The sequence below is a fragment of the Mauremys mutica genome, chromosome 4 (genome assembly GCF_020497125.1).
Source record: "Mauremys mutica isolate MM-2020 ecotype Southern chromosome 4, ASM2049712v1, whole genome shotgun sequence".
Taxonomy (NCBI): Eukaryota; Metazoa; Chordata; order Testudines; family Geoemydidae; genus Mauremys; species Mauremys mutica.
The window spans coordinates 45,068,431-45,087,981 of NC_059075.1; the positions used below are offsets into that span (position 1 = coordinate 45,068,431).

A 19,551-nucleotide genomic window follows, 5' to 3' on the forward strand; every position below is an offset into this window, starting at 1 on the left:
ATCAGACAATAGGGTAGGTAAGATAGGAGTTATCTGCAGAGAACAGAGATGGCCAAGAGGGATGGTACTTGAAAATAAACAACGGAAGGAAGAGGGAAGATGGAGAAAGACAAAGAGCAATATACATTCTGGAAAATGAACTAAGCTTTTTGGAAAGCAGATTACTAAATTACAAGATCATGGGCCCATGCTGTCATTGTTAAAGGGACATTCAGGTTGAAAATCATATTAAAAACCCCATACTTAAAAAAAAAATCACCCAAATTTCCATACTTATGGTACCAACAGAAAGCTTAGATGATTAAAAAAAGAACTTTAACACAATCTATATTAACTTTTCATTATTTATTCTGTTTACGCCCTCTTCCCCCCCAGTTTGAACAACAAGAAGTCTAGTTTCACCCAGACCTGGCTTACACTTAATATGTAGGCCGACATAGATATGTCACTCAGCGATGTGAAAAATCCAAGCCTCTGAGAAACATAGCTATGCTGACCTAGACCCCACTATAGATGGAGCTAGACTGATGGAAGAATGCTTCCAGTGACTTAGCTACTGTCGCTCAGGAAAACCCCTTCCATGAGTGCAGGCTGTGTCTATGCTATGGGGTTATAACTCTATATAATCCCTATAGTAAAGAAATATCCCCAATCTGTTTCTAGTTTGCATACACTAGCACAAAGCTACAATGTTTCGGTTACAAACATTGAGCAAATGTTCATTTGTTTAAAAAGAAATATAAAATCTACTCCCACCGGATTTTTTTTTTAAAAGAAACCTTTGTAATGGTATTACAAATACTTATTCCACCACCACTGACCACAATACACATATCTGATCAAATTTAAAGTCCAGATATTTATATCAAACCAAAGACCACCAATCTATACAATGTCAAGGTGCTAATATCAGGCAACAAACCATCACCTAAAAGCTTCACTGCAATCCTTCCCTCTCATTTTTGTGGCAGTGATTGATCTTGTTATTTTTATTACTGATTTGTCAAAAAAGTCCAAACCAAGTTGAACTTTTGTGGAATGGGGGGAAATTTTTTTAAAAATTTCCCATGACCTGTAGCAATCCAGATGTTCCTGCTTCAGAAATTCCGCCAGCGGTGTACATTTGGGTTGAAACAAATGTTTGTTCTGACAAGACAATTACCATCATCATCTTAAAGCAATATCTAACCATTTCAGCTGAAAATACACTAAAGTGTTTGTGATGTGTCATTTCATATTATTTGTGAAAATATAGTTATGATATGAATCTGACATAACTAAGATATACTTTATGCAAGATGGCTCATGTGAGATACCATTGGAAAGGTTATGATTTACTGAATGTGATTATCCAATTTGTATGCTTGTATCATTTATGTATCTGAAGTTAGCAATATTGAATATGTATCTGTATTTCAACTATGCTAGTTTGGGTGACACCCACTGCTAAGAACTTCAGGTACAACAATGAAAAAGCCCAACAGTGTTGATGGCCCATCAGCGAGAGACAATGGACTGTAAAAGAGCTTAGTCTTCCTGTGAATGTGTGGGTCAGCCTGTGAAGAATGGCTATAGGGGCCCTACAGAGGCATGTGACCATGTCACCTGATACTGGAACCCATCTTGAATTCTGTACTTTTCCACAAGAAGCTAAGGGGGTCAAACTAGGAAACAAAGGACTCCCGCCTTAAGCAAATCCTAGTTAAGGGTGGGGAGTGAGGTAATCCAGTTTACATGCATCTTTCTCACTGATGTTGTCCTTTACATGTCTGCAAACCAGAAGTCTTCAAGATTTAGCCCAAATAAATTAGTGAGAAGATGGAGAAGGACTTGGGAAATTCAGTGCAAGTAGATAATGGAAGTAATTCCAACTTCTGTTTGGCAAAATTGTAACAGCTGGCTCAAGCATTTAATACAGAATATTGCTACAGGATCAACATCTTCCATTTTCAAAATAAAAACCTCAGGTTACCTCAGCTTGGGGATTTTAACATAGACTGACCTAAGTTGATCGTTATTGACCTAATAGTCATAGTATTGAGTGTCTAAACTTGGCATTCGTCTAGGAGCATCGGGCTATTATCTTGCAACTGTCCTTTATTGACACTCTCTTTTAATTAGGCCCTATAACGTATTTTCCTTGTGTCAGGACTATCTGAATGGATCTTAATATGCTTTTTACTAGGACTCCATATGAGGCCTAATAGCATCACCAGTGCAGAGTTCAGAGCACCTATATGGGGAGGCTGGGATCTGCAGCCACAGAAGTTTAGGGACATCCGGGGGCTCAGATCACACTCAGTGTAACACTTAATTGAATCTCTTCCCCTTCCTGTAACTCCACCTAGCCTGACTTCCACAAATGACAGCTAGGCCCTTGAGAATTACATCAGGGAAAGTGCTGCGCAGGTACAGTATATCCCAATTCCCTCTTCTGTCCCTAATTGTCATCCCAGTAAAGACTGAACAGGCCACAAGGCCTGAAGACAGTCACCTGATTCACAACTGTTGCAAGTCACGGAGAAGAGAGCCCGATTAGGCTGAAGACCCTAAAATCTCTGGCAATTAACTGGGACAGGCAAGGGTCTCTTAAGGAATTCCTCCAAACACAATGCAAGGCAGATTTAGTGTGGTGTTTGTTTTCTTTTGAAAAACACACACGTTTAAGGAGATGTAGGTTGATGGCCTGTCATCTCTGCCTATGGAAGACTCAGTGCCACACCTAGGGTCTTTATTCAAGCATAGTTTTATTCTCCAAAAATACAACTTAGGCAAAACCTTCAACACAGATACAATATTTTTCTTCTTTATCTCTCTTAGTCCATCTTGCTTCAGAGTCGACCATAATCTCCCTCTTGTTGCTACTCATTCCTCCTCCAAGCCATCTGCTTAGGAGTTGCCCTTCTCCAGGGCCTGCCAGAGGAGCCAGCTCCCCTCACTAACTGAGCTCTATATCACTCTTTGTAGATTCCTCATTCCTCTGACTCCTTCCCAGCTGGGTCAATAATTGAACAGGGTCATTTGATCCTTAGCCCATCAGGATCAGCTGGGAGGATCACAAGTGAGGCAGGCCCTGACTCCCCTGAAAGGGCTAGTCACTCTGTGACAGGGACCCATTAATAATAATAGCACCTAGCTCTTATATAGATAGCACTTTTCATCAGTAGAAATCAAAGCCATTGCATTAAAGAAGCTCAGTCTCATCCCCATTTCCAGATGAGGTAACTGGGGCACAAAGACATGAAGTGAAACTTGCCCACTGTCACCCACACGCCAGTGGCAGAAATGGGCATAGAACCCAGGTCTTTTGAATTCCACTCCAGTGCGCTATCTACTACCTCATTACTGCCCCTTCTCCTTGCCCCTTTCTATTCTGATGCCATATAGAGATTACTCCCGCCCTAAGTTTCTCTTTTCTTTTTCATTGGCTTCATTAGGACCCTAAAAGGAACAACAAAATGGAGTCAAAGAATAATGATTTTTTTTTAAACGGTGAATGTGGAATAATGTTTCCCTATCAAGGAATAAAGAAGAAATTCGAATAATTATAGCGGTATTCTTCCAAACTTCAGGATGGCCATAACTTTCTTAACATGCCAGATCACAATATGATCTCACACAAAAAAACCTAGAGACACATTTACAAACTTTTTATAATTTTTAATGGTTTGTGTAAAAATAATTGTCCTCAATTAAAATGAAATTGTAATTCTCAAACGTATAACTTTTCAACTACGAAAAACTGCTTTGACAGATAGTTGCATTAGTACAGCACTGCAGTTTAAGGGCTGGGGCTTTTCTGGTTTTGGTTTGCATTTTCAAAGAGGTCAAAATGGTGATGAAATGGACAGAAATTCTTGTTAATGGAAATTAAGCAAGAAAGGTTTTTGCGAATAGTTCACAAAGAAAAACTTGTATAAGTTTTATTCCAAAATGTCACTTATTTCATGTGATAAAAAATTTTTTTAAAATAACTTTTGAAAAAGTCAGATGTCCTTTGTCTGCTAGAATATAGACAAAACTCAAAGTTTCATGGTTCATTTCTTTAAATCTTGATGGAATCTAAAGAGAACACTGAATTCTTTCTCTGTAAGCAATTTAAAGGACATCTGTGTTACTTTGAATGTGTCTTTATTTCACCTGTACTTGTTTGGAAGCCAGGCAACATCCTTTAGAAAGAAAGAAATTGAGAGAGTTTAAGAACTGTTGGAGTTATTCTGGCAGAATGGCAATTTTTACAGTTCTCCAAGGACACTGGTTATTTTAGCTATTATATTCTCTCTCTCTCATTATTAGCCTTTTACTATCTTTCTTTGCATCCAAAATGCTAAAGTAAATGTGAAGACTTAAATATTTACAAGACTGAGAATTTATTTTAAAGATGTATCAAAATTACACTATCATTATTTGGTATTCACTGCAGTTAATCATGATGCAATTATTAAGGACATACTTCCTTTGGCATTCCATTCTCATGTTGCAATTATCATTTTTTTTAAAAAAAACCTAGCATTTGAGAAAAAACAATTTTTGTTGGATTGATTTCTTTCTTACTCTAAAAGCATTTTTAGATTCTGAACACATCAAAATAGCAGAATCTCTAGTCAGACACTAAGTGGGATTCACTGAAACACAATGTTAGTTCTAATGGCTGGATGATTGTGTTTGGTCTTTTGAAACTTTGAAGTATAGGTAAGTCTTGATCACACAAATTAATAAATCCTAAAGCTGGAGTTAACAATAACCATTACACCCAAATTCTGCAGCTTAGCCCAGCCAATTTTTCAAAAGGTCAGGTTGTGAACTGGAGAAGATCAGGGAGGTCCACCGCATAGCTTTGTTGCCAGGCATCTCTCGTCTGGATTGTTGCAGGCATTTATTAGTATTCGTCAGCAGACTCAACAAAGCAAACAAGAAATTCAAGCACGAATAATAAAATGAAATGCTGCTATATAACCCTTTGTCATTCAGCAAATATGGGACTTTTTAGCTACATTGTTCCTAAACCTGGGTTACTACTTTAATTTTTCTCCACAGTGCTGACTGAATGAGTATGCATGTGTGTTAAATGCAGAGCTCCCTTAACAACTGCAGGACTGCCATTTAATCTGTTGGTAGATGGACCATTTCCTGTGGGAACTCTAGCTATGACTTCCAGATCCACCAAATAAATCTCAGATTAAGATTCCAAATGAAACCTGCCTTTGGCAGATAAAAAATGTCAAGATGGATATAAACAGTAAAATTATAAATTATCTAGGTGTTGCACGATGACTTTATGTGCGTTTTTTGTTTACACTTTCCCTGATATCACAACTATACAAGGCATTCATCAAATGTCACACTTTCATAATATTGGAGGCATCATTAAAACTGTTTGGCTAAGGACCTTGAAGTGTTTAAGCAGTAGCTCAAAAGTATATTTGTGCAAAGTAGAAGAATAAATTTACATATCAGCAGCAGCTCATAAGGGATGGGTAAATATTCTGTTTATCTCTCATTGTAATTCAGGTTAGTTTAAATACAGGGTTTCAGGATATCATTACAGACTATACGGAGTTATTACATAATTTCCAAACACAGTGACTGGCAGAGTTTTATTCATGCACACCAATATTTATGTTTTCTAGAACAACTGAAAACATAAATGGGATAAAGTAAACCTTCCCATCTCATTTTCCTGCTGTTACTATGATACCAGACAATTACAATTTATATATGACCAACTCAATTAGCTAAATCTTGATTATTCACAATTCCCTTTTATCTACAGCAGGGTCATTAAGTACACTGAAAATTCTCTGTATTAACCAATATATTCAACATTCCCCATCACATTTGGATAATTAAAGTTCTATTGTACTTAGAATTCTGAACAAAACAAAAACAAACTCCTCTTTAAATGATTTTTCCTTTAAAGATTTCTTTTAATTAAAAAAAAAAAGAATGGAAAGGTCACTTTTGGCAATAAAATGCCAATAAAAATCATTCAGAGCAAATGGCCTATTAAAGATGCAGGTGAAGTCTCTGACACTAGTCTCAAATGCACTCCCCAGAGAACAAAGGCTGTTTTTTAATGAAATTTTTTGTTATGTCTTTGCTCATCTTACCTGTGCTAATGCAGGCCTGTTCTGGATTTAAGCTTCATACTAGTTGATAATAAAATACTAGCAATGAAGGTTTCAAAAGAAGGAAACAACCAATTTTTCTTGTACCTGTGATAGTTCATCTAAAGCTGATTCTGAGGTATAGTATAAAAGATGTCTGTGGTAATAACTGCCATTACCGTGAACGCACATTTAAAAGTCTTTTTAAAGTTAGCGGTACCCCCAATTTTAAAGACCAAAATGATACAAAGTGAAATATTTTAAGGGGTGCATTCACTCCACCCTTTAACCAAATAATAAATGTGCAGTACTTATAAAGCACTGAGTTTTCAATTCAGGTTATAATCATTAACAACAATCTTCACAACATTGCTCTGAGAGTTCGCTACATGTTGCAAAGTTTTAACTTTGTGTTTGGTGAGGAGCAGTTAGGGAGACTCTTACAGCCCCCATGCTCCATCCAACACACATGCAAACAGTTTCCAATTTAGTGATTTAAAGTTAAGGGGTGGGGACTGAGTGGCTGAAGGGGGACGGAAGGTTGTTTTTGGAGGGCAGATCAGATATGTGAGTTCAGTCAGACAGTCATTTAGTGTGGCTCGAAGTCTAACAATCAAAGAGAACAAAATGACTCCCCCCCACAATTTTCGATTTTAAAAGACGTAATCTTGCAGCTGCTTTTCTTTCACCCCAAATGTTTCCAAGAGGCAAAGCAAAATTATTGGAAAAAAAAAGTCACTTCAATATATCAGCAAGAACAAATACATTCCAGTCAGTACCTAGCACTGGTACACCACCCTCCTTATGTCCACTGTTGCCACATTGTTTCTACCCCCTCCACCTGTAATGTTTTCTCTTGACCCTTGTGCCTCTTCTGCTTCAGACATCAAGCTGCTTATCCTGCTCTCCCTGTGCTCGCTCTTTGGGGGGTCCCTTTATCTTGATGTAAGCATTAGAGTGGGTTTCCCTTACCTGAAGGCAGAAGGAGAGGAGGAAACAGCTGTGGTTTCTCCTGCTGCAGCATTTGAAGGGAGAAGAACTGAGCCAAGCATGTTGAGTGTGGTTCCACTCTGTCCCCACACAACCACTGTACTCTTGGAGTGAGTGGCATCAGTCACCACATCCCCACAACAGCTGCAGCAGCACTGTGTCCTTTGGAGAAAGAAGCATCACCTCAAGTCTGTACCCAGTCAACTCTTGAGCCAATTAGGGCATTGGCTGGAGGTGAGAAGCAGTTTTACAGCTGTGTCTTACCCCCAGAACTTCACTGAGGAAGTTAGAAGGCTAAAGTGCTAAGTGGCAGTGGAGCAGAAGCTCACCATCCCAAACAGCAAAGACTCCAACCACACAGAAGTCCCTGTAATTGCATGGCCAACTTAGAGATTTGTGCTATCCTCATTTTACAGAGAGGGGAACAGACACAGAGAAGTTAAGAGACTAGATCAAGGTGACTCTACAAATCAATAGCAGATGTGGGACAGTTCCTGGCTTCCAGACCCACATTCAGTCTGTTGGACAATTTACAGCTAACTATATATGTAACTAATGCAATGGGAGTTTCAGAAACATAAGGAGAATAGCACAGACTTCCCTCAATGGCTTAGTATTTCTTTTCCGTGTTACATCAGGACTTCATGTTACATTTCATTCCATTTAGAAAGAAAGAATTCATAGCAAAATCTTTATGCTACAAAATCACCACAATCAGACAGGGCTCCTTACTAACATGGTCTATATCTTTCATGGAAATGGAGGGTTTTGTTTGTTTGCTTTTAATAAAAACATCAACAACAAATGTGTCTTGGCTAACTTTCTATCCCATTTTACGTCTACATTCCAAATGTGTGCAGCTGTACATATCAATTACAATGAATTTATCTGGGATTGTTGATAACTAATGGAAGTAATTTGCAAGTGAAGTACATGCAGTAAATACACGATATATATTTCTAAAGAGGTTTCATTTCTTAATACATTTTCAATATGCTATAAAATGGAACAACATATTTATAAATATACTGAAATATATATCATAATTTTGCTGACATAAGGAAAAAGAGCCAGATTTTCAAAGCTAGGTACTAAAATTTTCATGTACCTAACCAACATGTGTATAACTCCCATGCATGTACAAATACATGAAGCAAATACACAGATATAACATATGTGCACACACAAGGCAGCTGTACATGAACACTAAGTATTTAAATACATAAACCAGGCACACACAAATATATCTGAGGAACTGTATATATCTAACTATGATAATCTGGCCCACATGTTTATTACTTCCCCCCATCCTGCTTCTGTTTTTTCTGGGGGTGAAGGGGAAAATTCTTGAACATGACAGTAAGTTAGAATCAGCATAGCACACAGTAAATTCTATGGCAATTTCCACATGCTGCTATGCCAATGCAACTGAAATCCAACCTACATCATCACAACCTGATTAAACTGTGGGCCTCTCAACAGTCAGCGACATGCATGCTAAATTTGGTACAAATTAAAGTGCTTTTTCTGAAGCAGACAAATGTCCTCTAAGAACTAAGATGAAACCAGTGTATTCATTTTAATTGTCACCACACTAGAATTTGACACCTGATCTTTTGAAACACTGGTTCATTAGCTCACTATACAATCTACCCCAACACGTAATATGAGAGGGAACTATATTACTGATCTTATTCTGTGATACTTATATAACTATGGTTGAAGGTGTTGATTAAAAACTCCTATTTTCAGGACTTATAGACTTTGTGCTAATAACTCCTTCTCCAGAAAGAAACTGGGCATGCACGATTCCAGCTGGGATCATAATTTGTTTTAAAATAAAGTTTTAAATACAAATAATCAGAATCTGAGTTATAGAAAACAGCAGTGAAAACTTTGGATACTTTTTGGGCACTCTCACAAATAAAATAAATGAGGGAGTTATTATTTACTTTATAGTAGCACTGACACATTCAAATCAGGGATTGGGCCCTCATTATGCTGAATACTGTACACACACAAAAGACAATTCCTTCCCTTAAAGAATTTAAACTCCAGGGTTGTTTGATTAACACAATGCTGGTGACTTGAATCTCATACTATTTTTTTTTTAACTGTGTAATCATATGGGGCAAAAGGATTTGGTCTGGTGACTATTTGTGCCTATGTATCTTTGAAATTCATTTCTTCCAATAATAAAATGTAATCTAAAAAAAAAAAAATCCAAACTAAAAAACAAAAGCAAAAACCACAAGCTTTGTAAGTATTTGGCCCGTTAAGTGAACAAACCACTTTGCCACTTTTAAAAGCAACAAAAAAAAGGACAAATTAAGTTACCTACTTATACAAAGTTAGTAATTCTAGATGCACAGCAAGCAGATTGTCATGATAATTTTCTCCAGTTTGGAGTCAGTGACAGAATATCTCTTGTCATTTTTGGTTAAGAGATCAAAATTTCTCTTACATATCCAGGAAGGGTTATCCCCCTCCTTTCCTTAAAACAAATAAATTCACACACAAAATCACAACAGAGACAAAAAGATCACAACTTCACAAAGTATAACAAATGCGAACATATTTGTAGTTAGCAATGAAACATCCCCTGAGCCCTTCAAGCACACCTTTCAAATATAGCCCTTCACATTGGACATTACTCAGTTCAAACACAAATTTACCTCCAAGTAAATTTACCTGCCATTTTTCCAAATCCTGCTATTTCCTGTGAATTGGTATAAAAATGTTGAATCTTGAAGTTTAGTTCATAGAAACCTATATACCTAAAAGGAGCCAATGCTGTTCCAAGCCGCCTCATCTGCTTTTATTTATTTATTTATTTATATTTGTGTGTTCTCCATATTTTGGTGCTTTGCCACACATTTAGGCCATCACCAGATAAAAGTTTTACATTCCAATTTACAACTTTTTAATTTTCATGCAAACTTTATACATGCATTTGTCAGATTAAATTTCTTTTTAGAATAGACCTTAGTCCTATGCTTTCGGGCTTCATCTGGAAATGAAACAGTTTTCACTGGCCAGCTGCCAATGATCCTAAACCATTCCATCTAAGAATACTTGAGAGAAATATGTGAGAAACCACTATCCCCCTATTAAAAACGAGGTCCTGTGGACATAAACAGTAAATTTAAATTAGACCCAAGACCAAAATGGTAATCCTTACACACAGACTAGTTTTTAACCCTTTGTAATACGTACGAACAGAGGCAAAAGCATGTCTTCAATTCATGAAGATATTTATAATCCAAATAGTCTGGAGGTTTCAAAGACTGACTGAATTCCAAAACAAATTTAAAATACAGTGTCCTTCTTAAACTGCTTTCTCTGAAATGTTTTATTTTCTGGAATACATAAACAAATTACCCAATGTACCATGTAATTATTAAAACTGCCATTTCTCCAGAGGTAATAACTTATCTTTCCAATCTCTTTGTTTGGTTGAGTTTCTTCTGACCACATGAATTTAACCTCAGCCATGCCTAATGGTATTTGCTTATGTTGTAAAACAGGTTCTGAATCAGAAATAGTCATTAGGATCTGTTTCTAGAAGCAACCTATGTGGAGGGGAATATTGGAGGCAGTATAGTATTCAATGCAGGAAGGTAAAACAGCTAAGAGGACAGCATGGAGTATTGAGGGACACAAATAATGGCAAGTTACTACTTTAATTATTCAGGAAGAACACCTGAAGTCATTTTGGATGTAGTGGGTCATCCAAAAAAATCAGATGTTCACCTTGGTTACATAAAAGGCCTTTACCTGTTACCAAGATGGCAACCAGACCAATTACACTGGTAAAGTACCTAGGCTCTTACTACTGGAAAACAGTTTCAGGGCGTTATTTGTTTGAAATAATATTGTTTTTCAATTTAAACCAAAGTGATGACAAGGAGCTCTGTATGCCCAACAGAGCTCAGTAAATCACAACATAAAAACTATTAACACTGTTAATAGCAAGTACCTCTTTCTTAACTTTCCTATGGATACAAGTGAGTAAGAATCATACGATTTGTAAATTACTAATTACAACTTAATTCTATGTTATGCTATGCATGCTTTCATCTTCAATATTTCATAAAATTAGATAATATCTTTTATTGGCCCCACAAATACATAAACATTTGCATGAAAGAATGTCCTTTCCTAAGCAATATAAAACTTTGAAATCCTTTCATCAGAAGTGATTTCAAATAAATGGAACTTATTAAATAGCCAGCAGTTTTTTTAAAGATTCTGTAAGCTATGAAATTAATACCATTTCTTGAAATTTGACAGGAAATGTTTAATGCACAGTGAATTTAAGGTACTCATTGTTAGCTCCTTTGGAACAGTTAACCTTTTGAACCTTTCTTAGGGTATGCTGACCCCTAAAGGTCTAAAGGTACTACATTTGAATTAGCTACATAAAATTGAAAACATAGTATAGTGAAAGACCAATTCTCCAGTTTTCCACTTAGCTACTGCACTGAGAATATTTTGTAAGTATTTGGTTCAGAAATATTTTTCAGCTACCTCAGCAGGCATTCTACATTATGGGGATTAAAATATGCCTGTAGATTTGTTTTTACATACAGTATCACTCCTAGAAAATTATGAATCTCCAAACCAGTAAGAAGCAAGTCCCCTCCCCCAAAAGAAAAACAATGCTTTCTCTGCCTTGCCTTGCAAAGCAAGACTGGTTTTATGGCATATTTGAAATTTATTCTCTTTGGAGAAACAGTGAGGAGGTGAAAATTTGGGTCACAGATACATGAGGTGCCACTAGGGGCTGCCACAGCAGAGGTCTTTGTGGTTGAGGCCATTAGCGGCCTGATTCTTCTCTGCCCCACTCTTCCCAACCCTATCTCTATGCCCATAGTAATGGTCATTTCCCTGTGAGCACCTTTCTTCCATGAGACACTTGGGTTCTACCTCCCACATCCTTTCCTTTCTTCAAGATATATGGGCCACCTCATGACTTACCATCTCTCCATTAGACAGACTCCTTAGGCATTCTATTCCTACAAAGGATCTAGCCCATTCATGTGATACCACCTTAGACACTTAATTCTCATGCAGTTCCCCCATGAGATACCCCCTCCCACAGAACTCTCTGTGTCACCACTGAAAAGACATACCTGAGAACTCCTTTGGTTCTTTCCAATATAAGATGACTTTTCCCCAACCCAATCAGGATGTCAACGTTGCAGCTGGAAGACTTGCACTACCTCAGCTAGAACTAACATGCTAGAAATAGCTGTGTGGACGTTGAGACAATGGCAGTGGCTTGTGCTAGCCCCTGGACTCCAAGACTGTCCAACCCCTTGGGTCCAAGCTTGGTTGGTGAGCCCAAGCCCCTGCCAATGCAGCAACATACACCCTGATATTTTTAGCATGCTAATTTAAGCTGAACTATTGCAAGTCTGGCTATCTATGCTGGGACTCACACCTCACAGATACAGTGTAAACATATTCTAAGAGCCCCAACCCCTAACAAGGTGGCAAGTGCCCTCAAACCCCCACTGAAGTCAACAGAGGTGACACCGCACATTGTTGGATCAAATGCTACACTGTCATGTGATTTGAACTAAGGTAATATTAAGAAATTATTTAATATTAATAACAAGATTTTGATTCCCACCAAAATGAGGGTCTGAATAACAGAAAAAATACCATGACTCTTAATTTTAAGCTAAACTTTTTTTTATTACATTCGTGAAAAAACTAAGTTAGAAAGTAATGGCACTTTGGGGGCGAGGGCTCTCTTTTTGTTCTGTGTTTGCACAGAGCCTAGCACAATGAGGTCCCAGTCCATGACTAGGACTCCTTAGCACTACAGTAATACACATAAGTCATAATAATGCTGAATATCACAACTGAGAGTTTAACTGAAGTCCCTTAACATTGCAAAACACAGAAAAGCTACAGTAATCTACAAAAAACTACATTGGTTGAAAATTTACACATTTTTTCTTTCATGGAAGTTTTAAAATTCGATTTTAAAAGACGTAATCTTGCAGCTGCTTTTCTTTCACCCCAAATGTTTCCAAGAGGCAAAGCAAAATTATTGGAAAAAAAAAGTCACTTCAATATATCGGCAAGAACAAATACATTCCAGTCAGTACCTAGCACTGGTACACCACCTGGGGTTACGCATTAACACCTTAAAAGTCCTTACCTTTTGACCAGTCCTCCATTTGTACTTCTGAACTTGTTTGATCTGGCACTCACTCTGGTTTTTGCTCCAAGATTGCAGAGCTAAAATAAAGCCAACGCTAGATAAATAAACTTGAAACAATATATTAGAACACACCTATACCTACCCTTTATTTGACAGAGAATTTACAAGACAAATGATTTAAAAAATATTTATAGTAGGACAATAAACTCTGTGTATTTTAACAGTTAATGCTAAGCTACGTTTCTCAGTAAAAGATTTTTTTCTTCACACATTTAGTTTATATAATGGTTTATTCAGCTTTCTGATGCGTTTAATGCCTTTGTTGAAGTATTTATTAGTTTGCCTTCTTCTTCAAGTCCTGATCTTGCAAACACATGCTACCAAGTGCAGCATTTACTACAGCAAGAAGTTCCATTGAAGGCAAAGGCATTGTTCACCACTGTGGCAAGTGCTACTCGTGGTAGTAAGTACTTGCGGAATTGAGTCCTTGAGCTGTTTATAATATGCTTGTCTTTGTGAATTTCATGAGAAACACACAAAATAACCATGCACCTTTTCAACTTGTACTTTAAGCTTGTATTTAAGAAGACAATTCAAACCTCTATAATAAAAAAACTGCACTTTATATATATTTCCTTTTCCATATTATATACTGTAATATAAAACTAAACTTTTCAAATAGTCATGACAATGTTTAATTACAATTTATGGTAAACTTACTGTCTTGTTTTTATTTCTTTAGATTTTCATGAACTATTTAATATGATGGAAATTTAAGACTCTCTCAATAAAACATTTTATTTCATTTTTACATACAGCATATTATCTTAAACATTTCACCATACATTTCACCATACACTTTATTTGTGAGCGTTGCTTTTTGTTTAACATCTAAGTTTACCATAAACTTTAATATTTACTCTAGCATCGTTTTTAAAATTATCTATAGCAACAGCAATTTTTTACCCTTCAAGCACAGGTGTTGGTGAAACACCCAAAAATAAACAGGATATTGTATTCTGCATTTGTCTAAACACAGTGTGAAAAGGTAATGTATGGGCTAATGAAAATGCACAGGGAATTACCATATCTGCAAATAAATCTGATGTAGTGTGAACAATCTTAAAAGTGAATGTATAAAACCCAGTAAATGATACCAAGATAAAGGTTTCTCTTCCCTCCTTCCCCCCTTACTAGTGAAGAAGCGCGGGGGGGGGGGGGAGGGGAGGAGCAGGCGAGTTTTCCTTCTATGCTACATCAAAAACTGAAGGGCCTGTCATTTTTAAGTTGAGATTATAAAAAATTAATTCTGAAGACCACTGATAAGATTTATTGAGACTAACATTTACAGTAAACATTCAGGAATTAGTAGTATCTCTAGCTCATATTTGTCCTAAGTGTAAGTGTACATGACGAAAGCAGCACAAGTGTTTATTTGATGTGCATGCTTCTTGAGAGTGAAAGAAAAGATAACTTTACTGCATACCTAGAACAGTGAGTGCCTTACAAAAGTCCTCAAATGAAGCTGTACGCTTCTTCTTTTTTGATTCTGTATAACTGTGCTGATTTGGAGTTGGCAACCTTTTTCTAAGTTCCTCATTTACTTTTGGATTAGGTGAAAATATAGAAGGTTATTAATATCAAAGAAATATGTTTCAGTCAATGAAGCCATTTCCCTACATATTGCACAAAAAGATTCATAATAATTGCAGTATTTTAATAAGATATTCATATAGCAAGACATGAAGAAAATACAGTCTTTAATAACCTCCAGAGTATTTTAAAACATGTCTTAGAGCTTTAATGCGCCTAGTAATATACTATTTAAAACCATAATTTTATCCCTGTACAATGTACAGTCATTCTTCCTCGCGATTTACCCAGCTAATGAATGCCAGCAATTAGTAAAATGTAATCCCATTGCACAATCATTTTAATGCTTTTAGCACTCAGAAAAGTAAACATCAAATTAATACTGCTCAAGCCATATCAGATCCTAGCTGGAAGCAAGCAATTATAGTTCAGCTCCTCAGGTGTAATTAAATGATTGGAATGATTTAGTTCCATAAATGCAAGTTAATTCATAAGCAAGCAACAAATATACTGGGAGTAATTACAAGAAACATTGACAGTCTAAGCAGGGCATGGTCTTTTATGTACCTGTTGTAGGAAAAGGCTGCCCTCTCCTGGAGATAATAGTGAATAATAAATCTACTGAATAATCAATGCCATAACTTGGAGAATGGCATAACTTTTAGAGGTTGTAGCTTCTCTCATACGTTACACAAACACCCATAATTAATCTATAGAAACAGTTTTGTTTTACACAGAGAGAAAGTAAACTATGGTGATCAAACTATGTTGAGTGACTTACTGGTAAAAGTCAACTAATACGATTTTTTCAGGCAGTTGGTTTTTTTTATTTGTTTTTTCCCCCTCTGCTATCAACAAAATATTACTTTTCAAAATATCTCACTATTCAGTTTTGCTAAGTAAGTGTCCAGGCTTATTCTTAAAAAAATCCACAATAAAACGTAGCTTATATGTAATATTTGCAAGCAAGACAGCATATGTTTCCATGAGGTATTTAAGTAACATTGAGTAACAAAACTAATTACAATGCTACCATTCTGACAGCACTGATTAACTCATACAAATCAACAAGAAGTTGGGCATGGTCATAAAAGTTTCTTTCTGAATGAATCACTAAAGAATTGCAATGCAGTGTTCTACTTAAATTCTCTTTTAAAATGAAATAAAAGTTTTGTAACAGATCTATTACCACAGGCATTACTGAGTGCTTTGATTAAGAAAACAATCTTCTGGTTAACCTAATGAAGGTGATAATCAAAATAAATGAAAATTTAAGAAACAATAGATAGGAAACAGGGTGTTAAACTTAGAAGTGAAGGGTAAGAGAAGGGTTTGAAGACACAAAACTAGATGGATGGATGTCACACAAAAGGATTTGATTAGCTGCAGAGTTTCCAAGGAACTGCTGCACGACAGACTGGAATGAAGAAGGACTCAAAGAGCATTGATCCCATATAGATGGGTCTAAGGCAAGAAGAAGGTGACCATATACCACTGGGGAAAAGGTTAAATAAAATTCTAAAAATAGTAAGAGGAAATTAAGGCCACAAAACAACATATTTCAATTACACAATTCAAGTTTGATTTAAAATGCTCTTTCCTTATTCCACAATCTATTACAGCTTCCGTCCTGTACACATCAGCAACTAACCAGGACATTTAGCAAGGAAAACTATGAATTGACTATAACTGTGGCATGCCACATCCAATAACTGTGCAAAAATAAGTCTTTGCAAATTTAAGTGAAAAGTTACTTATGTACCTGAATATAAATGTACTAATAACTTCCCAGTTTTTAAATTAGTTCCAGCCCTAACCTGTCTTTACATATTGCTTTCTAGTAAAGTGTACAAAGAATATGTAAGCGGTCTTTGCAAATGTCCTGTATATGGTCATTTCCACAAACACTGAACTTACAAAAAGTACATTCACAAACATGATTATTGCTCTTTAAGACATTGAATAGTTCCTTGCTCAGGAGACTGCCTGCGAGCAAAATAAGTTTATGTTATTGATCTTTACACATTTAAAAACAAGCAGAGGCCATGGACAAATATCTGCAGACAATACACTCATTGTCAAGATGAAATAAATCAAATTATTTTAAGAAGTCACATTTCCAAGTTTAAAATGTACAGCACATTTGCTTTGCCCTTTGATGTCACAGTCTTATTTTTCTATTCAAATCTTGTACACTGTAAGTTAATTGCTTTTGGAAACTACTTATTATTCATGTAAAAATTAATGTGCCAATGTGTTTAAATCCTTTTAAATGACCATTCATGCATCTTTCTTCTTTAAGTACCGATGAAATCTGTCAAAGATATCAATGCAAGATGGTCTTAAAGAAAGTTCTAATAAAGATTCTTTTCTGCTAACATAAGATTTTCATTTTTGCCAACTTTACTTAAATTCCATTAATTTTTTAAGCTGCTTTTAATAAATTCACCAAGTAAAAATTTTTAGGCCCCGTAGTCTGTCATTTGTGTTCCAGCTGACTTTATGAATATTAATAACAGTGTTATCCTGATTAAATAGGCTTCATATGAAATCCCTGTGAATCCTATAGCTCAGACATCTCATTTTTCCAACTCTTTATGAATTTGGATTCAGATATTAAACTGGAAAAAAATCTTAAAAAACAGATTTAATGGTACATGTGCGTATTCTTAAGCAAAAATTAGATGTTCTAATGATTCAAATAATTAAAACGGAGAGCCTGAAATCTTAATATGTGGACCTTTCTGTAAACATGCAACATATTTTAACTCTAATGAAAACTTCAACACTTTCCAGAACAAAGGATTAAGAATCTATTATAAAATACTAATGTCTGTCCTTACATTCACCTTAAACAACAGACAATATAGTCTTAACTCATGTGTATGAGTTTTAGAGTTGCAAAAAGGATTTCTAAAGTTTCCCTAAAGGAAAATAACTATTGATGGATCTTTGGTTATGTTAGTTTAAATACGAAATACATGCACACAGAGTATTTATTACAGCTTAAGTACAATGATTTTAATCTTTTTAATACATATAAAACCATATTTATATCAGACACCCAAATTTAACTAAACATTAACATTAACATTTACCTGGTGTACTTCTGTCCTTATGCAAAAATGGCCTAAGTTTTCTAACAGGGTCACACTAAAGTACACACGTGCTCTCAACTAACAAATCCTTAGCTACATGCATGGGCAACTCTGACTTATGCACATGCACTAGAGGTTCTGTACAATTTTGTCAGACATCAGATTGAAAATTTGGAACAAACTGTCCTGTGTTATAGCCAGTACAAAAAGTTACTTTATTTTCATCATGCAATATGAAATAGAAGCATCACTTTACCTCATTCAGTTAGGGCCCAATCCTGCAAAGGGACCCCTGCAATCTTTAGTCCTAGGTATAAATGTTTGTTTAGATGGATTCCATTGCAAGAACAGGGTCTTAATTATTGTTTTTATTAATCACCAAGATCATTTAATTCACTCATTATCAGAAGAAGTTATATGTTAGAAGGAATATTTTAAAACGTTTAAACTTTCAGAGTAAATAACTTCTGAGGATGATTTATTTTTAGACTTCAGTCACTTTCTACAATGTGTGAACAAATTAATTCTCCAGCTAATGAGGATTTTCTACAGCCTGCATACACTGTATGTGTATCGCTGCCTTCACTGTAGTATGCATTTTTATTGGTTCGGTGCCCACAACATGCCAGGTGCTTTGCAGACTTGTTAAATGATTGAGCTGGTTCCTTATCTGTTTTCCCTCCTGTCTGAATTAGCAGAGTACTCTTTTAGTTCACTTAGTAGAGATATATGTTTTTGGCAGTATTAGTATAAGGTTAGGCCTGGTCTCTTCATGTACCATTACATAATTACATATTGGGCACTGAACTCTTAGGGCTGGTCCACACTAAGAAGCGGGGTCGAACTAGGGTACGCAAATTCAGCTACGTGAATAGCGTAGCTGAATTCGAAGTACCCTAGTTTGAACTACTCACCCGTCCAGACGCCGCGGAATCAAAGTCCGCGGCTCCAAGGTCGACTCCGCCACCGCCTTTTGCAGTGGTGGAGTACCGGAGTCGACCGCGGCGCTTCCGGAGTTCGAACTATCGCGTCCAGATTAGACGCGATAGTTCGAACTCCGAGAAGTCGAACTCACTGCGTCGACCCGGCTCGTAAGTGTAGACTAGCCCTTAGAATGCACTTTGATGAACCACCAATACCCTGCAAAGCACTGTTTTGAGTGGAAGTTGGTGCGTGAAGGGAAATGGGAGAGGTGTATGATCTACTGATTTCTGCACAGTTGTTCTACTCTCCTTTACTAGAAGGAATACAGTCAAATTCATTTAGGATGTGTGTGAGCTGACCAAGCAATTTGACAAAACCCATTTACATAAACCAAACTGACCACTTCTGAAAGATGCATGCCAGGGGTTCTTAAACCTTATATGTAAACAAGGTTTTAAGAGAGTGTGTCTCATGGACACCTCCTCTGCCATTCAGAATGGAATAGCACCCCAGGGCAACCACAGCAATCATTTATAAGGAAAATATTCGGAAAGCCTGTAATTTATCTATTACTACCTTGACTGTGATTTAGCCACGTTAATAAAGGAGGAGCTGGAGGCAGGACCTTGTGACCAGCCAGCTCTCCACACACCCACAGCAA

The 19,551-nt window shown here is 36.4% G+C and overlaps 1 protein-coding gene across 7 annotated transcripts in view; it reads right to left on the reverse strand.

Annotated features, from left to right (window-relative positions):
* Nucleotides 1-19,551, reverse strand: part of MIPOL1 (mirror-image polydactyly 1) — a 298,337-nt gene that overhangs the window by 224,093 nt on the left and 54,693 nt on the right. For all 7 annotated transcript variants that reach the window (XM_045014792.1, XM_045014790.1, XM_045014793.1 and 4 more), the window contains one exon: nucleotides 13,273-13,352. In XM_045014792.1, coding sequence (XP_044870727.1) covers nucleotides 13,273-13,291 — 19 coding nt within the window. In that variant the 5' untranslated portion in view covers nucleotides 13,292-13,352. The remainder of the gene's footprint in view (nucleotides 1-13,272; nucleotides 13,353-19,551) is intronic.